Source organism: Felis catus, chromosome D2, assembly GCF_018350175.1.
Source record: "Felis catus isolate Fca126 chromosome D2, F.catus_Fca126_mat1.0, whole genome shotgun sequence".
In the NCBI taxonomy this organism is placed as follows: Eukaryota; Metazoa; Chordata; class Mammalia; order Carnivora; family Felidae; genus Felis; species Felis catus.
The window spans coordinates 50,194,600-50,213,082 of NC_058378.1; the positions used below are offsets into that span (position 1 = coordinate 50,194,600).

General features: G+C 44.5%; 1 protein-coding gene across 3 annotated transcripts in view; it reads right to left on the reverse strand.

Moving 5' to 3' along the window:
- Positions 1-18,483, reverse strand: part of SLC16A12 (solute carrier family 16 member 12) — a 79,935-nt gene that overhangs the window by 21,925 nt on the left and 39,527 nt on the right. Inside the window, exons 1-2 of one of the 3 annotated variants that reach the window (XM_045040379.1) lie at positions 7,249-7,556; positions 879-1,130 (exon numbers count right to left, since the gene is read on the reverse strand). In XM_045040379.1, coding sequence (XP_044896314.1) covers positions 879-1,084 — 206 coding nt within the window. In that variant the 5' untranslated portion in view covers positions 1,085-1,130; positions 7,249-7,556. Of the gene's footprint in view, positions 1-878; positions 1,131-7,248; positions 7,557-18,483 lie in introns of those variants that run through there. The other 2 variants (XM_023240704.2, XM_045040380.1) reach the window with 2 other exon arrangements.

Consider the following 18,483-nt stretch of genomic DNA (forward strand, 5'->3'; position numbering starts at 1 on the left):
ATACCATATTATGTTAAACAAATCTATAGGTTTCTATGATACATAATCAACCAACTCTTATTTTACCAAACAAAAAGAGCCTGCTTATTTCCTGCGTTATATATTTGTTACTGATGCTTTTATTGATGATGTCATCAAATAAAGTTTCCAGGGCAAATTACGTTCGGTCACTGCTAAGGGTGTGCTGCCAGAGAAGAGTAAAGAGTTCTACTTCAATGAAGGCATAAGTAGAGAGAAGAGCTAGCACATGCAGACCTCAAGCATACATTTACTCCAAATATAAGTGAGATGAATGAGTCCCAACGTACATGGGTTTAACTTAAGCATATTCAACAATAGGGCCTTGGATAAAAGAACGAGGAGAAATGAACAAGAATGAGAGAAGCCTGTACTTACGCTGTTACTTTCCTTCAACCTAGAACTTAGCCTCCAGCCAAATGTGAAAGGAAGCAGAAGAATTTAAATTCTAGGTAGTAAGCTTTCCAACAGCTCAGTATCTGGTGAGCCAAGAGGTTTTCAAGGATTGTTTTGACCTTATGTATTTTTCTTTTCTGGGATGAGCTGTTTACGAAAACAAACGGCTGGAATAGCCACAACATTTAGTCTAAAAATGTCCTCACATTTCAGGTGTATGTGCCAGATATTATAGAAGACACCACTATCCAGGACTTTCAGGTATTAGAAAATCACATTCCTCGCAAAGAAAAAGATGTCCAAACAAAGGAAATGCACACACACATACACACACACACACACACACACCCTGTACATATACACAGATATTTTCACAATGAGAGGTTCAGAAATAGAACGAAGCAGACTTAGAAGAAAAGACAAGCCAGATCATCTTAACAAATCTCGAAGAAAATCCCACCTACCTGGTGACTGCCCGAGTACAGATGGTAACAAGGAAACAGCCAGCCACAATCATCCAGCCCCAGCCTCCATCTGGAGGAGAGGTAGACCGAACTCGGTTTCTTTTTGCCATGGCCTCAGCTTTTTTTTTCCCTCTTTTTCGAGTTCCTTCAATAGCCCAGTTGTGATCCTGGAAGAGGTTTGCTGTCCAGTGACTTCCTGTTGGCATTCAAGACCGGCACAGAATGCTACCTGGCACACGGGTTACTGGCCATCTAAAACCAAAAACCAGGACATATTTATATTTTATGGTCATATCCAAAGGCTGATTTTTCACTTGACAAAAATGATCGTTCTTTTCCTGTTAAATACGGTTATTTGTAGCTATGGATCCTGGACTGGGGCAAAGGCCATTAGCTGTCCTTGATACCCCTTCTCCTTCTGTTTAGTAACAGATCCTCCTAAATTTTAGCCAAATCCAGGTCCGCCCAGTTTGATACCATATTTCCTAACCTCTCTTGAAGGTGGATGTGGCAACATGGTTTAGCCTATTTTTTTTTAATTTTTAAATTTTATTTAAATGCAAGTTAGTTAACATACAGTGTACTAATGATTTCAGGAGTAGAAGTTAGTGATTCATCACTTACATGTAACGCTCAGTGCTCATCCCAAGAAGTGCCCTCCTTAATGCCCATCACCCATTTGGCCCAATCCCTGCCCAATACCCCTCCAGCCACCTTCAGTTTGTTCTCTGTATTTTTTTTAATTTTTTAATGTTTTTTTTTTTTTTTTAATTTTTTTTTAACGTTTATTTATTTTTGAGACAGAGAGAGACAGAGCATGAACGGGGGAGGGTCAGAGAGAGGGAGACACAGAATCTGAAACAGGCTCCAGGCTCGAAGCGGTCAGCACAGAGCCCGACGCGGGGCACGAACTCACAGACTGAGAGATCATGACCTGAGCCGAAGTCAGACACTTAACCGACTGAGCCACCCAGGCGCCCCTGTTTTATTTATTTTTGAGAGACAGACAGATTGTGAGTGGGGGAGGGACAGAGAGAGGGAGACACAGAACCCGAAGCAGGCACCAGGCTCTGAGCTGTCAGCACAGAGCCCGACGCGGGGCTCGAACTCACAAATAGTGAGATCATGACCTGAGCCAAAGTCGGCCGACTTTGGCTGAACCGACTGAACCACCCAGGCGCCTCTGTTCTCTGTATTTAAGAGTCTCTTAGGGGCGCCTGGGTGGCTCAGTCGGTTGAGCGTCCGACTTCGGCTCAGGTCATGATCTCGCAGTCCGTGAGTTCGAGCCCCGCGTCGGGCTCTGGGCTGATGGCTCAGAGCCTGGAGCCTGCTTCCAATTCTGTGTCTCCCTCTCTCTCTGACCCTCCCCCGTTCATGCTCTGTCTCTCTCTGTCTCAAAAATAAATAAATGTTAAAAAAAAAAATTAAAAAAAAAAGAGTCTCTTATAATTTGCCTCCCTCTCTGTCTTTAATCTTATTTTTCCTTTCCTTCTGCTATGTTCATCTGTTTTGTTTCTTTAACTTCACATATGAGTGAAATCATATGTTTGTCTTTCTGTGATTTATTTAGCTTAGCTTAATACACTCTATTTCCATCCACATTATTGCAAATGGCAGATTTCATTCTTTTTTATCACAGAGTAATATTCCATTGTGTGTGTGTGTATGTGTGTGTGTATATACACATATATATACACATATACACACACACACATATATATACACACACACACACATACATACACACCACATCTTCTTTATAACATGGCTTAGTCTAAATGAAAGGGATGCAAGGAAAAATAATATGCCATTTCTGGCTCATGAGCTCAAAGGCCAAGGCACTTTCCCAGGACTTCCACCACCCCCTTTCCATAGACTGGAGCATGGATGTAAGGGTGAGACAGCTATGCCCACACACACCAGGACAGCGCCCAGGGGGCTGGACAGCTATGGGGTGGAAGGAGCCTGGGTCCCTAGATGATGGTGGAGAAGGGTTGCCTCTCTAGCTCTGGACTACACATACCTTTGCACAGTTACACAAAATACCAAAACGCTTCAATTTTATTTGAGCCTCTGTATTTTCAGTCTCTCTGTGACCACAGCTTAGACCACGTACCTAATTATTACACTGAATGAGTCTGATAGTAACTTCTTTGGCATTTCTGACTGGTGATGCTGTAATTTTTATTTTTTAATGAAAAATTTTTTGTCAATGCTGTATTTTGTAAGTGTGTAATTAAAGCAAGAAGAGAATGGCAAATAAATGAAACAGAATAGAGAGTCCAGCAGCAAGTATATAATAACTCAATATAGCTAAATAAGGTAGCAAAGATTAGTGGAGAAAAAAGGATTACTCACTGTATCATGTTACACCTCTCCCTCTAGTTCTAAACCTACTAGATAGGTCAGAGTTTAAAAAAAATTTTTTTAACGTTTATTTATGTTTGAGACGGAGAGAGACAGAGCATGAACAGGGGAGGAGCAGAGAGAGAGGGAGACACAGAATCTGAAACAGGCTCCAGGCTCTGAGCTGTCAGCACAAAGCCCGACGCGGGGCTCGAACTCACGGACCATGAGATCATGACCTGAGCCGAAGTCGGACGCTTAACCGACCAAGCCACCCAGGCGCCCCTAGATAGGTCAGAGTTAAATGTAAAAAAAAAAAAAAAAGGAAAAAGAAATCATTAAAAATCTAGGCGAAAATAGAGGCAAATATTTATCTGATCTCTAGATAGGAGAAGGGCCCCTTGAGATGTAAAGTAACGTAACAAACCAAGGGAAAATTTGGTTGATTTGTCTAAATTAAAATTTAACCTTTCCTACATATCAAAACGTGTAATAAATAAAACCAGATGATAAACCACAGACTTGGGAAAAAGATAGCAATACGTGGTTCAAAAAGTAATGGCTGCAACATTAATTCAATCAACTACCAGCACTCACAGTGTACCATGCGCCAGGCAGTATTTAGGGCACTGGAAACCCTATGGCGGGCAGACTCTACCGTACCCCTATGGTCCCTCCTCCTGTGTTCTTGACTTTGTATCATCCCTCCCCTTGAGTGTGGGTGGGACCCGTGACTTGCCCCTAACCAGAGTAGGGCACAGGTGACTGGACAGGAATCCCACGATGATGGCATCCTGTGTAAGGCTCAGTCATGCTAGAAATGAAAGCTCTCAATTTCCTGCTTGCCTTGAAGAGCAAGCTGCTACACTGCACACTGCCTACGGAGAGGGCCACGTGGAGGGGACTGTGGCCAGCCTGCTGGGAGCTGAGGACGGCCTCCAGGAGACAGCAGAAAACTGAAGTTCTCAGGACTACAACAGAAAGGAAGCAGATTCTGCCAACATCCTAAGTGATCTTGGAAGCCGACTTCTTTTCCTCTATTCCTCGGCTGAGCCTCTAGTTGAGAACACAGACTGGCTGACATTTTGACCGCGGCCTGCGACACCCTGAGCTGAGGACCCCGTTAAGCGGTCCTGGATTCTGGCCTCACAGGAACGGTGACGTACGGTGTTTCTCAGCGTGTTTTTTAGTATATTAAACAGACTTCTTAAATTACCATTAGGGATGAATTATTTAAGAGACGAAAATAAGAGTTTTGAGAGGACAGATACATTTTCCACTGGACTGAGCAAATCACTCAGTGGTCGGTACGATTGTATCATGGTCACCAGAAGAAATCTGAAATAATATTAATTCAATGCAACACCATTTCAAATATGGCGAAGCCCGCATTGTTTGGAACACGGGCTATGTACCACTTGGTAAATGATGGGCAAATCAAACTAATAAGATATCCTTTACTTTAGAACCACAATTTTTGAAGGAAACGGCTCACGGTAGAACCTTACAGGTGTGCCTCTTTAAAGCCACCCGAGCAAACTGGTGGCCTGTGAGTTCACAGTGAATGGGATCAGTTCCCTTATAAGAGAGGCCCAGAGAGCTCCTTTACCCCCTCTGCCGTATGAGGACACAGCTTAAAGAAGTCTAGGAACCAGGAGACAGGCTCTCACCCAACACCAATCCTGCCAGCACCTTGATCTTGAACCTCCCACCTCCAGAACTGTGAGAAATAAAGGTCTGTCAACCACCCAGTCTGTGGTAGTTTTGTTACAGTCGCCCAAATGGACCAAGACACCTAAAACTTTAGATTTCCAAACTCTCTTGAAAAATTGGAAGTGCTAAAGATACGGAGCTGGCATTCCTTTGTTGAAGCGATCAGAGGGAGTCAAGTACCAGCACATTCCTGGATAAGGCCCGTATTCCCCACGTCACCCCGTCCCTGACCTCCTGTATCGCCCAGCCCTGCCGTTTCACTCGTATACGACACCTGACAGGCTCCTGCAACAGATTTTGAACGTCTGCCTGTACCGCATTGCCATAACTCCAAGTTTCTTGAACAGCCACATGTGGGTCACATTTATGGGATACTTTTCGTCCAGCACGTCTCTCTCTCACAATTTTAATGGGACTAGCATTTGAAGTTCTGCCCACACCTGCACACGCACAACGAAATAACTCACTGCTTAGACATAATGAGGTGGCAAGTGCCATGAAATGACAGAATCAATCGTACGAGTCAAAAAGCCAAACTCAGAAACCTCTGCCTTGGTTCGGTCCTAGCCTCTTCATAGGTTTTCCCATTAAAATAACCCCAAGGGTAAGCTGTGTTCCAATTTAAGACTATACAGGGGCGCCTGGGAGGCTCAGTCGGTTAAGCGTCCGACTTCGGCTCAGGTCATGATCTCGCGGTTCGTGAGTTCAAGCCCCGCGTTGGGCTCTGTGCTGACAGCTCAGAGCCTGGAGCCTGTTTCAGATTCTGTGTCTCCCTCTCTCTCTCTCTGACCCTCCCCCGTTCATGCTCTGTCTCTCTGTGTCTCAAAAATAAATAAACGTTAAAAAAAATTAAAAAAAAAAAGACTATACATCCACGAACCCATAAATGTCCAGCGTAAGGACCATCCCCAGTCAGTGCTGCCCAGTGCTGTTCAAAAATGCTCCAACAGGGACGTCTGGGCGACTCAGTAGGTTGAGCATCCAACTTCACCTCAGGTCATGATCTCACTGTTCTAGAGTTCGAGCCCCACGTTGGGCCCTGCGCTGACAGCTCAGAGCCTGGAGCCTGTTTTGGATTCTGTGTCTCCCTCTCTCTCTGCCCCTCTCCTGCTCTCTTTCTCTCTCTCTCTCTCTCAAAAATAAATAAACATTAAAAAATTAAAAAATAGAATGCCCAAGGAGGCAGTATAATACAGCGCGGTAGATCAGGAATTAAAAAGTTGTTCAAATTCTTTGAACAGTCATCTCATTGCTGGGAAGTTATCCTAAGAAAACAATTTAAGAGAAGATGGACACTATGGGTGAAAAATAATAGTTGCATTATGAATAATATATAAAGCAGAAACAACTTAAGTGCTCAACAACTGGGAAGTGTTCGAGAGCTATGACGCAAGCAACAAATGGAACAGTATCCACCCCTTTAAAGCCATAAACAAGAAGATAACATTGTAATATGGGAAAACATTTATGATGCAATGGTAAGGCAAAAAGCCGCCACTAATATTGTGTGTGCATTGGGAAGGAAGCGATATGAAACTCACGTAAAAGTTGTATGTTCGTAACTGTCACAAAGAGTAGGAAGACTGTGCCGGAAGGAATGCAGTTGGAAAGACTATGCAGAAAAGTATACAGCCAGTATGACTGTTATGATTCATTTTCAAAACTGTATTTGATACCATTTTATATATAGTTTTCTTAGAGAATTCAGATCCACTCCTGCACCGTGGACATGCGCACGAAAATTCTTTGTATAGTTTCTCGAGGACTGGAAAGAACTGTATCGTTTATTGATGCAACACAATGAAACTTAGGTGATTGTTCAGTGGAAGATACGGTGTAGGTAACAAGGCCTGGCAAAAGAAAATGTTCCGTTTCATTACAAAAACATTAAGCATCATTAACTTTTACTTCGCCTCTGCGGTCTCCGTTTGTTTCAGCTGAGCAGCTTCTCCCTGGCATTCCCACAATCTAGGAGTTAAGGACCAACTTGAGAGGATCTCTCAAAAGATACAATTGCATGAATCCAAATTAAAGAGGGGAGCAACCCTCCCAAGCAGCGCCGAGCTGACGGCACAGCGAACAGAGGTCTGTTGTTAAGTTAAAGTCAACCTGGGTAACACCACAGACCCAGGAACATTCTCACGGGGTTCCAGGGTGGGGAGAAACAGCTCTGAAAGCATCGGTGCGCAGTCCTATGATTAATCAGTCCTCTTGAGCAGGCACACTTGAGCCTCCCAAGCCTCAGAGCTGGGCACTGTCTTCTCCCCTTCACCGTGATGATGCTGAAGCCCAGAGAAGAGAAGGGACTCACCTGGCAGCGCTATGCGGAGATGCAGGTGGAGACGTGTGGTCTGGCGGATTTTGGACGGTGCGCCTGCCCATCCACCCTCCAGATTTCAGAGCGGCTATTGGGCATTTCTTTCAACAAGCCGTGCAAATAATGGTGAAGGCTGAGCACCCATTTGTGTGAGTGCTCATGACGAAAGAAAGGGGAGGGAGCCCACAGGTTAATAACACAAGGGTATACTGCCCAAAAAATAACTCGTGTTTCTTTCAAAACAGGTCACTTACTAGATTTATACGCCTTCAGAAGAGCACAAGTTAGACCAGGCTAACCTAGTTTCATAGAGACTTTGGAGCAACCTGCAGGTCCCCTACAGTATTAGTCTGCACATTCTTATAAATAATTAACTGGCCCGATACGGCACAAATATAATGAAAAAGTCCTTTACTGAGTTAACAGTATACCTAAAACAGTATGCAAAGGAAGCATGTTACCATCACGTAGTTCGTCATTTTACTAATCAGCCTCCAATTTATTTCATTTTGACGTCCAACCACTGAAATATAACTGCATTCTGCATCTCATTCTGGTTTCAGAAAAATCTTTTTGGAACAAAAGAGGCTCCATGTTATGATGTCCCACTAAGATTACTCCTTCACAGTACAAATTAGGCTATATGCTCAATTTCACTTCATCCTCCTTGCTTTCAAAAATCTAGACATTTGCAAAGAATTCTTGCCAATGGTCCATAACTTTCCAATATAGCACTACATTTTGGGGGCAAATCTTTCATGTTGCCTTCAGTAAAGTTTTCTGAAGTGATCTCCTCTGTCAGAAGACCCACATATTTCTTACAGTCAGGACACTGCTAGAGAAAAGTCCACAGTGGTCCTAGAACCACTCATTTTGTTAGGCTCCCAACATGGTCTATTATTCTTTCCTTCCTCCATTCCCTTCTATGTCCAGTGCCTTAACCTTCATCAAGTACGCTTCTTTATTAATTGCTTTGCAGCCACAAAACAGATAAGGGTGTGTGGGAGAAAGATATCAAGAGCAGGAATCAAAACCATTGGGTCCAACTGATACTACTTAGTAATGACCCTGTGCAAATCACCTCCTCTCTGCTACCATTTCCTGATCTATAAAACCAGGGAGTTGAATTACTGATGTTTCAAACCAGGTGACTGATTATTAAGGACCTCTTCCCCCATAGGTGAGTTACCTGGTAGTCCAGACACTCTCAGTAAACTCGGATTGATTCTACTCTTTGTTTTTACTTAAGAATCATGAAATTTGCCAGTCTTTTTTTTTTTTTTCGGCATTTCTAAAATATTCCTCTACTGCAGATAATTTTTGGAAATATCTGATATTAGGTTGGCGAGCTGGTTTTCTCTCATTGGCCCCGTTCTATCATTAAGGCTAAGCCCAGAAGTTTATTGTTGTAGGAAACGAGAAGACGGGTCCTGTCCATAATAACTTCATCCATAAATAAGGAACCATAGGATTGTGCTGTAGGGGAAGTTTCCACCACACAAAGGGAAAGTAGAAGCCTGCCCAGAGATGAAGGGGAAAGGTTTTTTTTTTTTTTAATGTTTATTTATTTTTGAGACAGAGAGAGACAGAGCATGAACGGGGGAGGGTCAGAGAGAGGGAGACACAGAATCTGAAGCAGGCTCCAGGCTCTGAGCTGTCAGCATAGAGCCCGACGAGGGGCTCGAACTCACGGACCGTGAGATCATGACCTAAGCCGAAGTCGGATGCTCAACCGGCTGAGCCACCCAGGTGCCCCCCCTTTTTTTTTTTTAAAGGAAGAGTGATGAGCTGCCTTTCCCATTCTCTCGAGTCCTGAGCAGGGATAGGTAAGTGGTACAGCGAAGAATTAAACTGGGTATTTGGGGCAGGGGGTTGCAATAAGGAGGCTTGTGCTATGTATCCTGTGGGTAACTGTGGAAAGACCCAACTTCATTGGGTGCCCTTGGCCTGTGATGTGTCAGGGCAGAGAGAAAGCCAAAGACAGTGCCTACTGACCGTCCCTCACCTCCCATGTGACACAGAAGTGGCCCAGATGCTCTTCCGTATTCTCAGTGGAGACATGAAATACATCTAAGCGATGAGAGGCAGGGCTGTGGCAAAGGGGAAACAGGCTGAGCCAAACGGAAATCATGGCTGATCTTCACACAAGGATCTGCAACAAGAAAGATGGGGAATCCCCCCAGGTCCTGGCCATAAAGGCAGTACGGACTGTAAGTTTCACCAGTAGCACATGCGTCAGCATGGTACACAGTGAGGACAGAAGCCAACACCCAGAGACCAGCCAGATGAGAGTCGCGGGCAGGACGCCCAGGCACCAACACCAAGGAAAGCTGTGCCTAGGCTAGTACGAACTCAGGGACCTGCATGCCAACCACCTCCTCCACCATTACGCATGAGTTCTCCCCGAAGCCAGACAGGCATAGAGGAGAGGGAGGGATAAACACCACAGAAAGGAGAAACAACACTTACTTAGAGATTAACCTTGGATTTGGCTAAATATTGATCCCAGAAGACTGAGCAAAGATGCAAGAGAGTACTTTCAACTTGCAAAGGCTGCTAGAAACGTGTTGAAATTGAGGTGCAATTCATACACAATAAAACACACCCATTTTTAAGTCTTTGTTTTGAGGACTTTTTGATGTATACACTCACATAACCACAACCCCACAACCAAGATATAGAACATTTCCATCACCCCAAATATTCCCTCGTGCTCCTCTGAAGTCAGTCTCAACCAACCTCAGCACCACGCCCCCAATGACTTGCTTTCTGTCCGACATAGATTAGTTTTGTCAGTCAAGAATTCCATAAAATGGAACCACACCACAGGGACTATTTTGTTTCCAGCTTCTTTCACTCATGATAATGTTTTGAGATTCATCCAGGTTGCTGTGTGCATCTGTAGATTCCTTTTTATTATTGAATAGTAACCTATATTAATGGATATACTGCGATCTATTTATGTAGTCATCTGTTGATGGACATGTTGTTTCCAGTTTTAGACGATTATGAACAAAGCTTCTGTGACATCGCCTATACAAGTCTTTTTGTGGACATCTATTTTCATTCTCTTGAGTAAATACATAGGAATGAAATTGCCGAGTCATGTTGTAAGTATATACTTAACTTTAGAAGAAACTGCCAAACTTTTTTTCAAAAATGGCTGTACAATATTATTAGTAATGTATCAGAAATCCAGATGCTCCAGTGTATAATGGATTCACATTGTAGTTTCTTTTTAAGTTTATTTATTTATTTTTGAGAGAGAGCACAGGGGAGGCGCAGAGAGAGAGGGAGAGGGAGAAAATCCCAAGCAGGCTCTGCACCAGCAGTGCTGAGCCTGATGCAGGGCTCGAACAGACGAACCATGAGATCATGACCTTAGCTGAAACCAAGAGTTGGACGCTTCACCGACTGAGCCACCCAGATGCCCCACACCTTTTAGTTTTAATTTGTGCTTCCCTGATGATTAAGGATACTAACCAGTTTTTTCATGTACTTATTAACTACTCATACATCTTTTGTCTATTCAAATATCATGCACATTTGGGGGGGGTTGTCTTTTTATTGAGATATACAAATTCTTTGTATGTTGTAGATACAAGCCCTTTGTAGACATATGTATTACAAATATTTTCTCCCATTCTGTGGCTTGCCCATTCGTTCCTTAGTGGTGTATTTTGAAGAACAGAAGCTATTACTTTTGACGAACAGGAATTTATTATTTTTTCTTGTATAGTCAATTATAGTATTTCTATATATTAGGGTGAGCAATTACAAATTAAAATTTAAAAATACTACTTTATAGTAGCATCAAAAACCATGAAATGTCCAGGAACAAACTTGACATAATATTTGCATTATTTTTACACTAAAAACTCCAAAACAGTGCTGAGAGAGGTTTATAAATGCCTAAAAGAGAGAGAGAGCTACCACGTTCATTCCACAGAAGATGCCGAAATCTATCCAAGTTGACTGATCCTTTCAGTGGCGAGGAATCACAGAGGACGCCAGGTACACCGAAGGGCAATCTTCCAAGTATGCCATGAGAGGATTCCAACACTTTTCTGCACAGCATTTATAGCCTTTATAGCAGTGGAGCAAAGCGTTCCAGCTGGTAACCCTGCAGACTTGTAGCCTGGGCCAAACACAAGCTCTGACAAGGACTGAATGGGGAGGGAAGTTAAAGAAAGTCCTCTCTGCTTGGGTTTGCACAGTCTATGGCTCAGGGACCCAACTATTTTTTCCATCGGAGTCTCTGGGTCTTAGGGATGACTCCTAACGCATATGGATTTATTTATTTTTGTTGCTCAATGATATCACATGTGTGCTAGGAAAAATATTGTTCTTAGTAAAGAAAAACTAGTGATTCGCTTTTGCCCCCTCTCCTCTCTGCTTCTCTCTGCTTAGTCCTCCAACAGATCCTGGTAACAGGGGAGTACAACTACTGACTTCGACCAGAAAGCTGGGGCTGTCCCTTGGGCACCTTTGGGCACTAAACTGAGAAATTCTGACTTCTGGCAATGCAGCTGCTCAAGTTCCTACCTTGTGTGAGACTTCGGGGACAGGAATACGTTACAGAAGACCTAGAATAAACAGCAGAGCAATTTATATGGTATTTGGTCTACACAAGGGAGAAAAAGGTACGACTTGTGATTCCCGTAAGGCGCAGAGAGCAGAAAGCAACATTCTTTCCCTCGCCGCCAGCTCCTAACCCACAGAAGCTGCTGAGTCTAAGCAACGTCAGAAAAAATGCTTACTTCTGCGTCTAATAGTTTGTTGATGGTGCAACTCATAACCAGGAGCTTGCTCCCACTTACTGTTTTCTTCTGCAGTGACGGAGTTCTTTTCTCTCCTATTTGGAAGGGCATGTAAAAGTGACAGGCCTGAGCTGTAGCCCTCTTTGATAAAACTATGTGTGTGTACATGTATGTATACACACACACACACACACACACACACAATATGCAGTCAGAGATCCCTGGGCCTGGGACAGTGTCTGGTAGGAAGCTGGCGTTCAACATTTGTGTGGTTCAGTGAATAAATCCTGGAGTCTAACTCCGTGGCCTTGCGGAGTCTAATTTTGCACTCTTACGGCATATGGAGTTATTAGGTGAGAATATGTTATATCAGAGGCTTCTTGGCTGCAGAGGAGAACCTCGGGGCTTGTGATGAATTTCATAGGGTCTTTCTGTTAGCTGACAGAGAGCCTTTTATTGGAGCACAGTGCCGCCTGTCTATACCACAACATTTTCCTCGCTCTGTAATCGCTGTTGCTGCCATGTGGTTGGAATGGGAGGGGCGACCAGTCCGTTATTTTGGTGGGCTAGAACTTAACCCCTCAGGTCATACAGGGTCGTGGAGAATGGCCGTTTGAAAGCCACGGTGAAGTCTGCACAGAGTGTGAACTCCCTGGGAGCGGGGACCCTTGACGCTTCAGTGCCTCGCACACTGGTACTCAATAAATACTTAGGGAATGAATATCCCCAGTTCTCACGTTCTGGACATTTTCTCAAATCGCATGGGGAAGGGGGGAGGGGAGCTTGAGGAATGGGGGGAAGAAATTACCCATCATTCTTTGTTCTTTTTACCCACTGTCAAACCAGGTTGACCAGCCTTCCCAGCATCTGGGTAACAGAGCCTTAAGGGAATGTATCTCACTGAGTACACCAAGCATGGCCAGATCCTGACCCCCGACCAGGCTAAACCTGGAAACACAACTTCACTGCTAGTATAATATAAAACCTCAGATTTTTCCTTCCTGAGTAGGGAAAACCTGGTTCTTCCCTCTGGGTGTTTCTCTCCTGTGAGTCTCCTTAACCTCCCACACAAAACACGCTTCTGTCACTTCTGGTCACCAGACACGTGGAGGTTTCCCCCACACCAAGAAGAATTCGACTCAATTCTCATACTGTCAACCCAGAGATAGTGTCAGCTCCCACAGGTTGAGGGTTCGGGCCCAGAAGTCTGCCTCTCACCTTACCTCCAGACACCAGACACAAGCCTAGGATGTCATCTGAACTTCTGACCAACACACTGTAGACGGGCAGTTCTAATGACCTCTTCCTTGGGTTCAACTATTTTGCTAGAGCGGCTCACTGAACACAGGGAACCACTTGCTCGCATTTACCAGTTTACTGTAAAAGGGTACGATAAAGGACACAGATGAGCATCCAGATGGAAGAGACACATAGGGCAAGGTATGTGCGAAGGGCCGCGGGACTTCCACGCTGTCTCCAGCCATGACGCTCTCCCAGCACCTACATGCGTTCGCCAAACCAGAAGCTTCCCGAACCCCACACCACTGGGAATTTATGGAGACATCCTCGCAGAGACAGGGTCAATTAGCTCCATTTTCAGCCCCTCTCCCTTCTCTGAAAAAGAGAGGTGGGTGTGAGGCTGAAAATCCCGCGCTTCTAATCAAGGCTTGGCCTTTCTGGTGACCGAGAGAGAGGCTAAAAATGCACACGGGTTGCTGGAGGGCTCACCTACAGGGCCTGGCACTCAGCCCACGGTCTGCCTCACACACTGCACAGGCCATCAAATTCCACAGGCCCTTAGAGATGTTTATTTTTGCGCTCCGCAGACTCTGCTCAAGCGGTAGGTCACGCAAAGGACAAGGTGTTGCCAAGGCTGAGAATGTGGTGTACTTTTTGGTTCAAGACCGAGGACCTGAGTTTCTTTCTGGAAATAAAAAAACTTGGAAAGGATTTTACAAAAATTCTTTCAAGATGTGGGTGGTCACCTCTGTCTCGATCCTGATAGAACGAGTTAGAACGGAACCAGTTCATTCTACCTCCTCCTAGTTTGGGACCCAAGGAAAAGTCTGGTGAATTTTAACAGCAAAGGCCTTGGAAGTAGTTGCCAACTTCTTCATGTGTGAGTTTGCACTAAACGTTTAAAAATATTTCCTAAAATAAATCAATAAAATATTTCCTTAGCCAAACATGGCCACACACACACATATGCGCTAATTTTATCTGAGAGAGACCGAGCCCGAGTTGGGGAGAGGGGCAAGTGAGAGAATCCCAAGCAGGCCCCATGCTCAGCACAGAGCCGATGTGGGGCTCGACCCCATGACCCTGGAATCATGACCTGAGCCAAAATCAAGAGTCGGTGTCTTGGGGTGCCTGGGTGGCTCAGTCAGTTAAATGCCCGGCTCTTGATTTCAGCTTAGGTCATGGTCTCACGGTTCATGGGTTCAAGCCCTGCCTTCGAGCTCTGTACTGACAGCACGGATCTTGCTTTGGATTCTTTCTCTCTCTCCCTCTCTCTCTCTACCCCCCCCCCCCCCACATGCTCTCTCTCTCTCTCTCTCAAAAATAAAATAAATAAACATTAAAAAGAACAGTTAAAAAAAAAAGAGTCAGATGCTCAACCGACTGAGCCACCCAGGTGCCCCAGCAATGGTTATATTTTTAATATGTTTACTGATTAAGAAAATATATAAAGACAACAGTTAAAATGAATCTCATGGTATTTTCAAATATATTTTATTTTACAAATCACTAAGGCACTTACAAACATTTGAAAGAGCCTGACAACTGTGTAAGATATTACTCTGTTTATGGATGAGGATGCTGCGTGTGCATGTGGGTTTGCATATCCTGTACTAACTCTCTTGTCTCTTTCCAGGTCAGAGACCCCCCAATTAGAAGCCCCTCTCTGTCTATTAAGGGTAGGGTTGGTGCCTTGGAGACCATAAATTCCTTCTGGTTTACTAGGTGTTTTTTTTGGTTTTGTTTTGTTTTTTTATCCAAGGTCCTTTTTTATCCAAGGCCAGGAAGTTGGGGAGGCTTCCACAAAGACATTTAGAAAGATGTGAGCTGTGTTCATAAACTCTAACAAAGGTCAGTAGAGTCCCCAGGGGGTAGTAATAGTGGAAGATATTACCACCTCTAGGTCTGAAGGACAGTTACTGGAACCTTCTATAAAGTCACCATAGAAAATCCTGAGCAAAGGAAAGCAGCCAGTCCACAAGGATCAGACAGTAAAAGAGCCAAGGACACAAATGCACCAGCCTCGCACTCCAGATGCCTTCCAAGTCCTCTCAGTAGCTGGACTCAAGGGGGACCCATTTGATGCAGCCCACACGTCAGTCTCCCAGGGTGGAAATGGATAAACAGTGAACTTGGACAAATGGAAGCCGTCCGGCACACCAGTGTGGGCTGTAAGCTTGTGTCATGCACCGGGGCTCTGGTTAAAAGATGAGGTCAATTCTTGAACCGCAGCCAGGCTTGCCTTTAGACAAGAGCAAGTCGCTCAAGGTTACCAACTCCAACCTTTTGGCTTATTTCAAATACAAAACTCAGTTGTGAAACTGACCTCCTCCTTTGCTGCTCTTACTTTAGTCCCCCCTTAGTTTCAGCCAGCACTCACCCTTAAAGGGACAATGCCCAAATCTGCCTCTCTGCTGCCGACATTCCTCAACTTGTGGACTCAAACTTCCAATAGCCTCCGGGGTACCTCAAACTCACATGTCCAAAAGAGCACAGGCTATTCTCCCCTGGAAACACAGTGTGTGTGTGTGTGTGTGTGTGTGTGTGTGCACGCACACGTTTAATGCTTTCAGTATTTTCCAACTAGGCATACTAGAACACTCTGAGTCCCCTTGACAACTCCCCAGCTCTCATAACCAGCGAGTGCAACTCATGGCTTCTGCTTGTGTGCCTCTCACATCTGCCCTCCCTTTTGAATTTCCCTTTGTCTTGTACCTGAGCCACGCTGAAGCCCACCCCAGTGTTCCTGGCTCCATCCATCACTTACAGAGTGACCCCATTTAGACTTCTCTGCTACTCACTAATCGCAACTCTTATTTAGTGTCTCAGTGCCTCAGCTGCCATATCTGTAGGACAGATCCATGTACAATACCTACAAATGGGGACAAAGGCCTTCTTTCAATTGATTCCATGTGTCAGGGACTCCAGCAGATGTGACATCCTTAACCTGTCTCAACCTCCTCACTTCCTTTTCTCCATAGGAGGAAAGCAGTTACCTGATTTGTGAGTTTGGGAGAAACAGATACAGTTGCACATATTCAGTTCCGCCTTTCTCACCCTTGTCTCCCCCGCCCCCCCGCCCCTCCACTTGGGATCTGCCTGTTAGTAGACCGTGCTCATCCTTCTCAGGTCTTCCACACTATAAATGAGATAGGGGCAGGTGCCCTTGCCAGTAAGCCTGTGGTTGTCTGGGGCTGGCAGGGACTGCGACTAGGTAAATCTGTATTGTTTATGGCGAAAGTATTGCAATCCTACTTGGCTGGTAGTCCCAAGCCTCATTCCCCAATTATCGGTAATCATTAGCACGGGAGGTGGCATTTTGATCTTCTTCTGTTGGATATCTGTTTCTACCTCTACACTGGTTCAGAATTTAGGGAAAAGATGAGTGTTTTTTCTTGATCCTTTCAAATCCCAATGCCTACCTCGTGGAGTTATTTGGAAAATGAAATAAGTAACCCATATTATATCACGAAGCATAGACCCGCCCCACAGCATAAGCGTTCAAATAAATGTTAGCTATTACTACCCTAATTGTTACAGACTGCCTCCATGAGCCATAGGAGAGGGATAAGATTTCAATATTTTATGATAATTTTTTAAATGTTTATTTATTTTTGAGGGGGGGAGGGGCAGAGAGGGAGACAGAGGACTGTCAGCACAGAGCCCTATGTGGGGCTTAAACTCACAAACCATGAGATCATGACGTGAGCCACAGATGGACGCTTATCTGACGGAGCCACCCAGGTGCCCTGATTATTATAATTTTTTATATTGAGATAGCATGGGGGGGATAACAGTTATATCAAGTGGAACCTCAAAAACTGCAAAAGAAGACCTATCATCCTCCCCTCTCCAGAGACTTCACACTGGAGCACATATGTGTGTTCTGAGGCTGCGTGTGAAAAATGTTCTCAAAGAGCAGTTCCCTGAGAAGGAGGCTTACAAGAGGCTCTTAGGCCATGATGCAGCTGGACATAGTGACATAACACGGTTAAAAAAAAAATTTTTTTTTTTTTGAGACAAAGCGTGAGTGAGGGAGAGGAGCAGAGAGAGGGAGAGAGAGAATCTTAAGCAGGCACAGAGCCCAACATGGGACTCGATCTCACGACTGTGAGATCATGACCTGAGCTGAAGTCAAGTCATGCTTAACCAACTAAGCCATCAGGTGCCCCTAGAAAAACATTTTTATTTATTTTTTAAATTTTTTAATGTTTATTTATTTTTGAGAGAGAGAGAGAGAGAGAGAGAGACAGAGACAGAGCACGAGCAGAGGAGGGGCAGGGAGAGAGGGAGACACAGGGTCCGAAGCAGGTTCCAGGCTCTTTGTTGTCAGCACAGAGCCGGACTCGGGGCTTGAACTCACAAGCTGTGAGATCATGACCTGAGCCGAAGTCGGCCGCTTAACCGACTGAGCCACCCAGGTGCCCCTAGAAAAACATTTTTAAGAGAAAAAAGAAATCCACATTCCTCTGACAGGATCTCCCCCGTTAAAGGATTCCAGGGGTTCCCTCCTCCCTCTACTACTGACCTTGATGCCTTTAAAACTGCCACAAATACAAACGCTAGATCACATTTTTAAGCATGCACAACAGCGTGCTTGGGGCGGGGCCAGACATCTCCGGCTCAGAAACCCAACTCAGACAACTGCTGGCTGAGTGGCCTTGACCACGGGACTTAGCTTGCTGAATCACAGTCTACCGCTGTGTCTGTGGGAGTTAACAGTTCCTCTCTAATAGGGCTTTAATGAGGATTGAAGGGCGAAGTACACGTAAAAGCACCTAGCACCGACCAAAAAATTCACGTATTAACACAGTACACACTCACAAAATACTTACCTAAGTTAAACTCATACCAGTTACTAGTTCCAGTAGTGACATGATTAGCAAATTATTAGTCAATGAGTATCTTCATTATAGCTGAAAGTACCCATGTTTCTTTTGCTAGAGTATCCAAAGGAAAAAAGCCAAGGAGCCACCCAATGACTTCATGTTGCTATGTCAACTTTCTCTTATGCTACAGAGACGATACAAAAGAGTAAATAATGGAGAGAGAGTGGCAGAGAAAATGAAAGAGAAAACAATACATCCAAGAAATACAATGTCTTTTGAACATGTAAGCCAATTTTCACTTCTTTGCAGTATTTAGTTGGTCCTTTTGAAATGCACACAGCAATTCTTTGCAGGCAATTACCTGTATACCAAACATCCGTAGCCACATTCTCTTCCCTTTT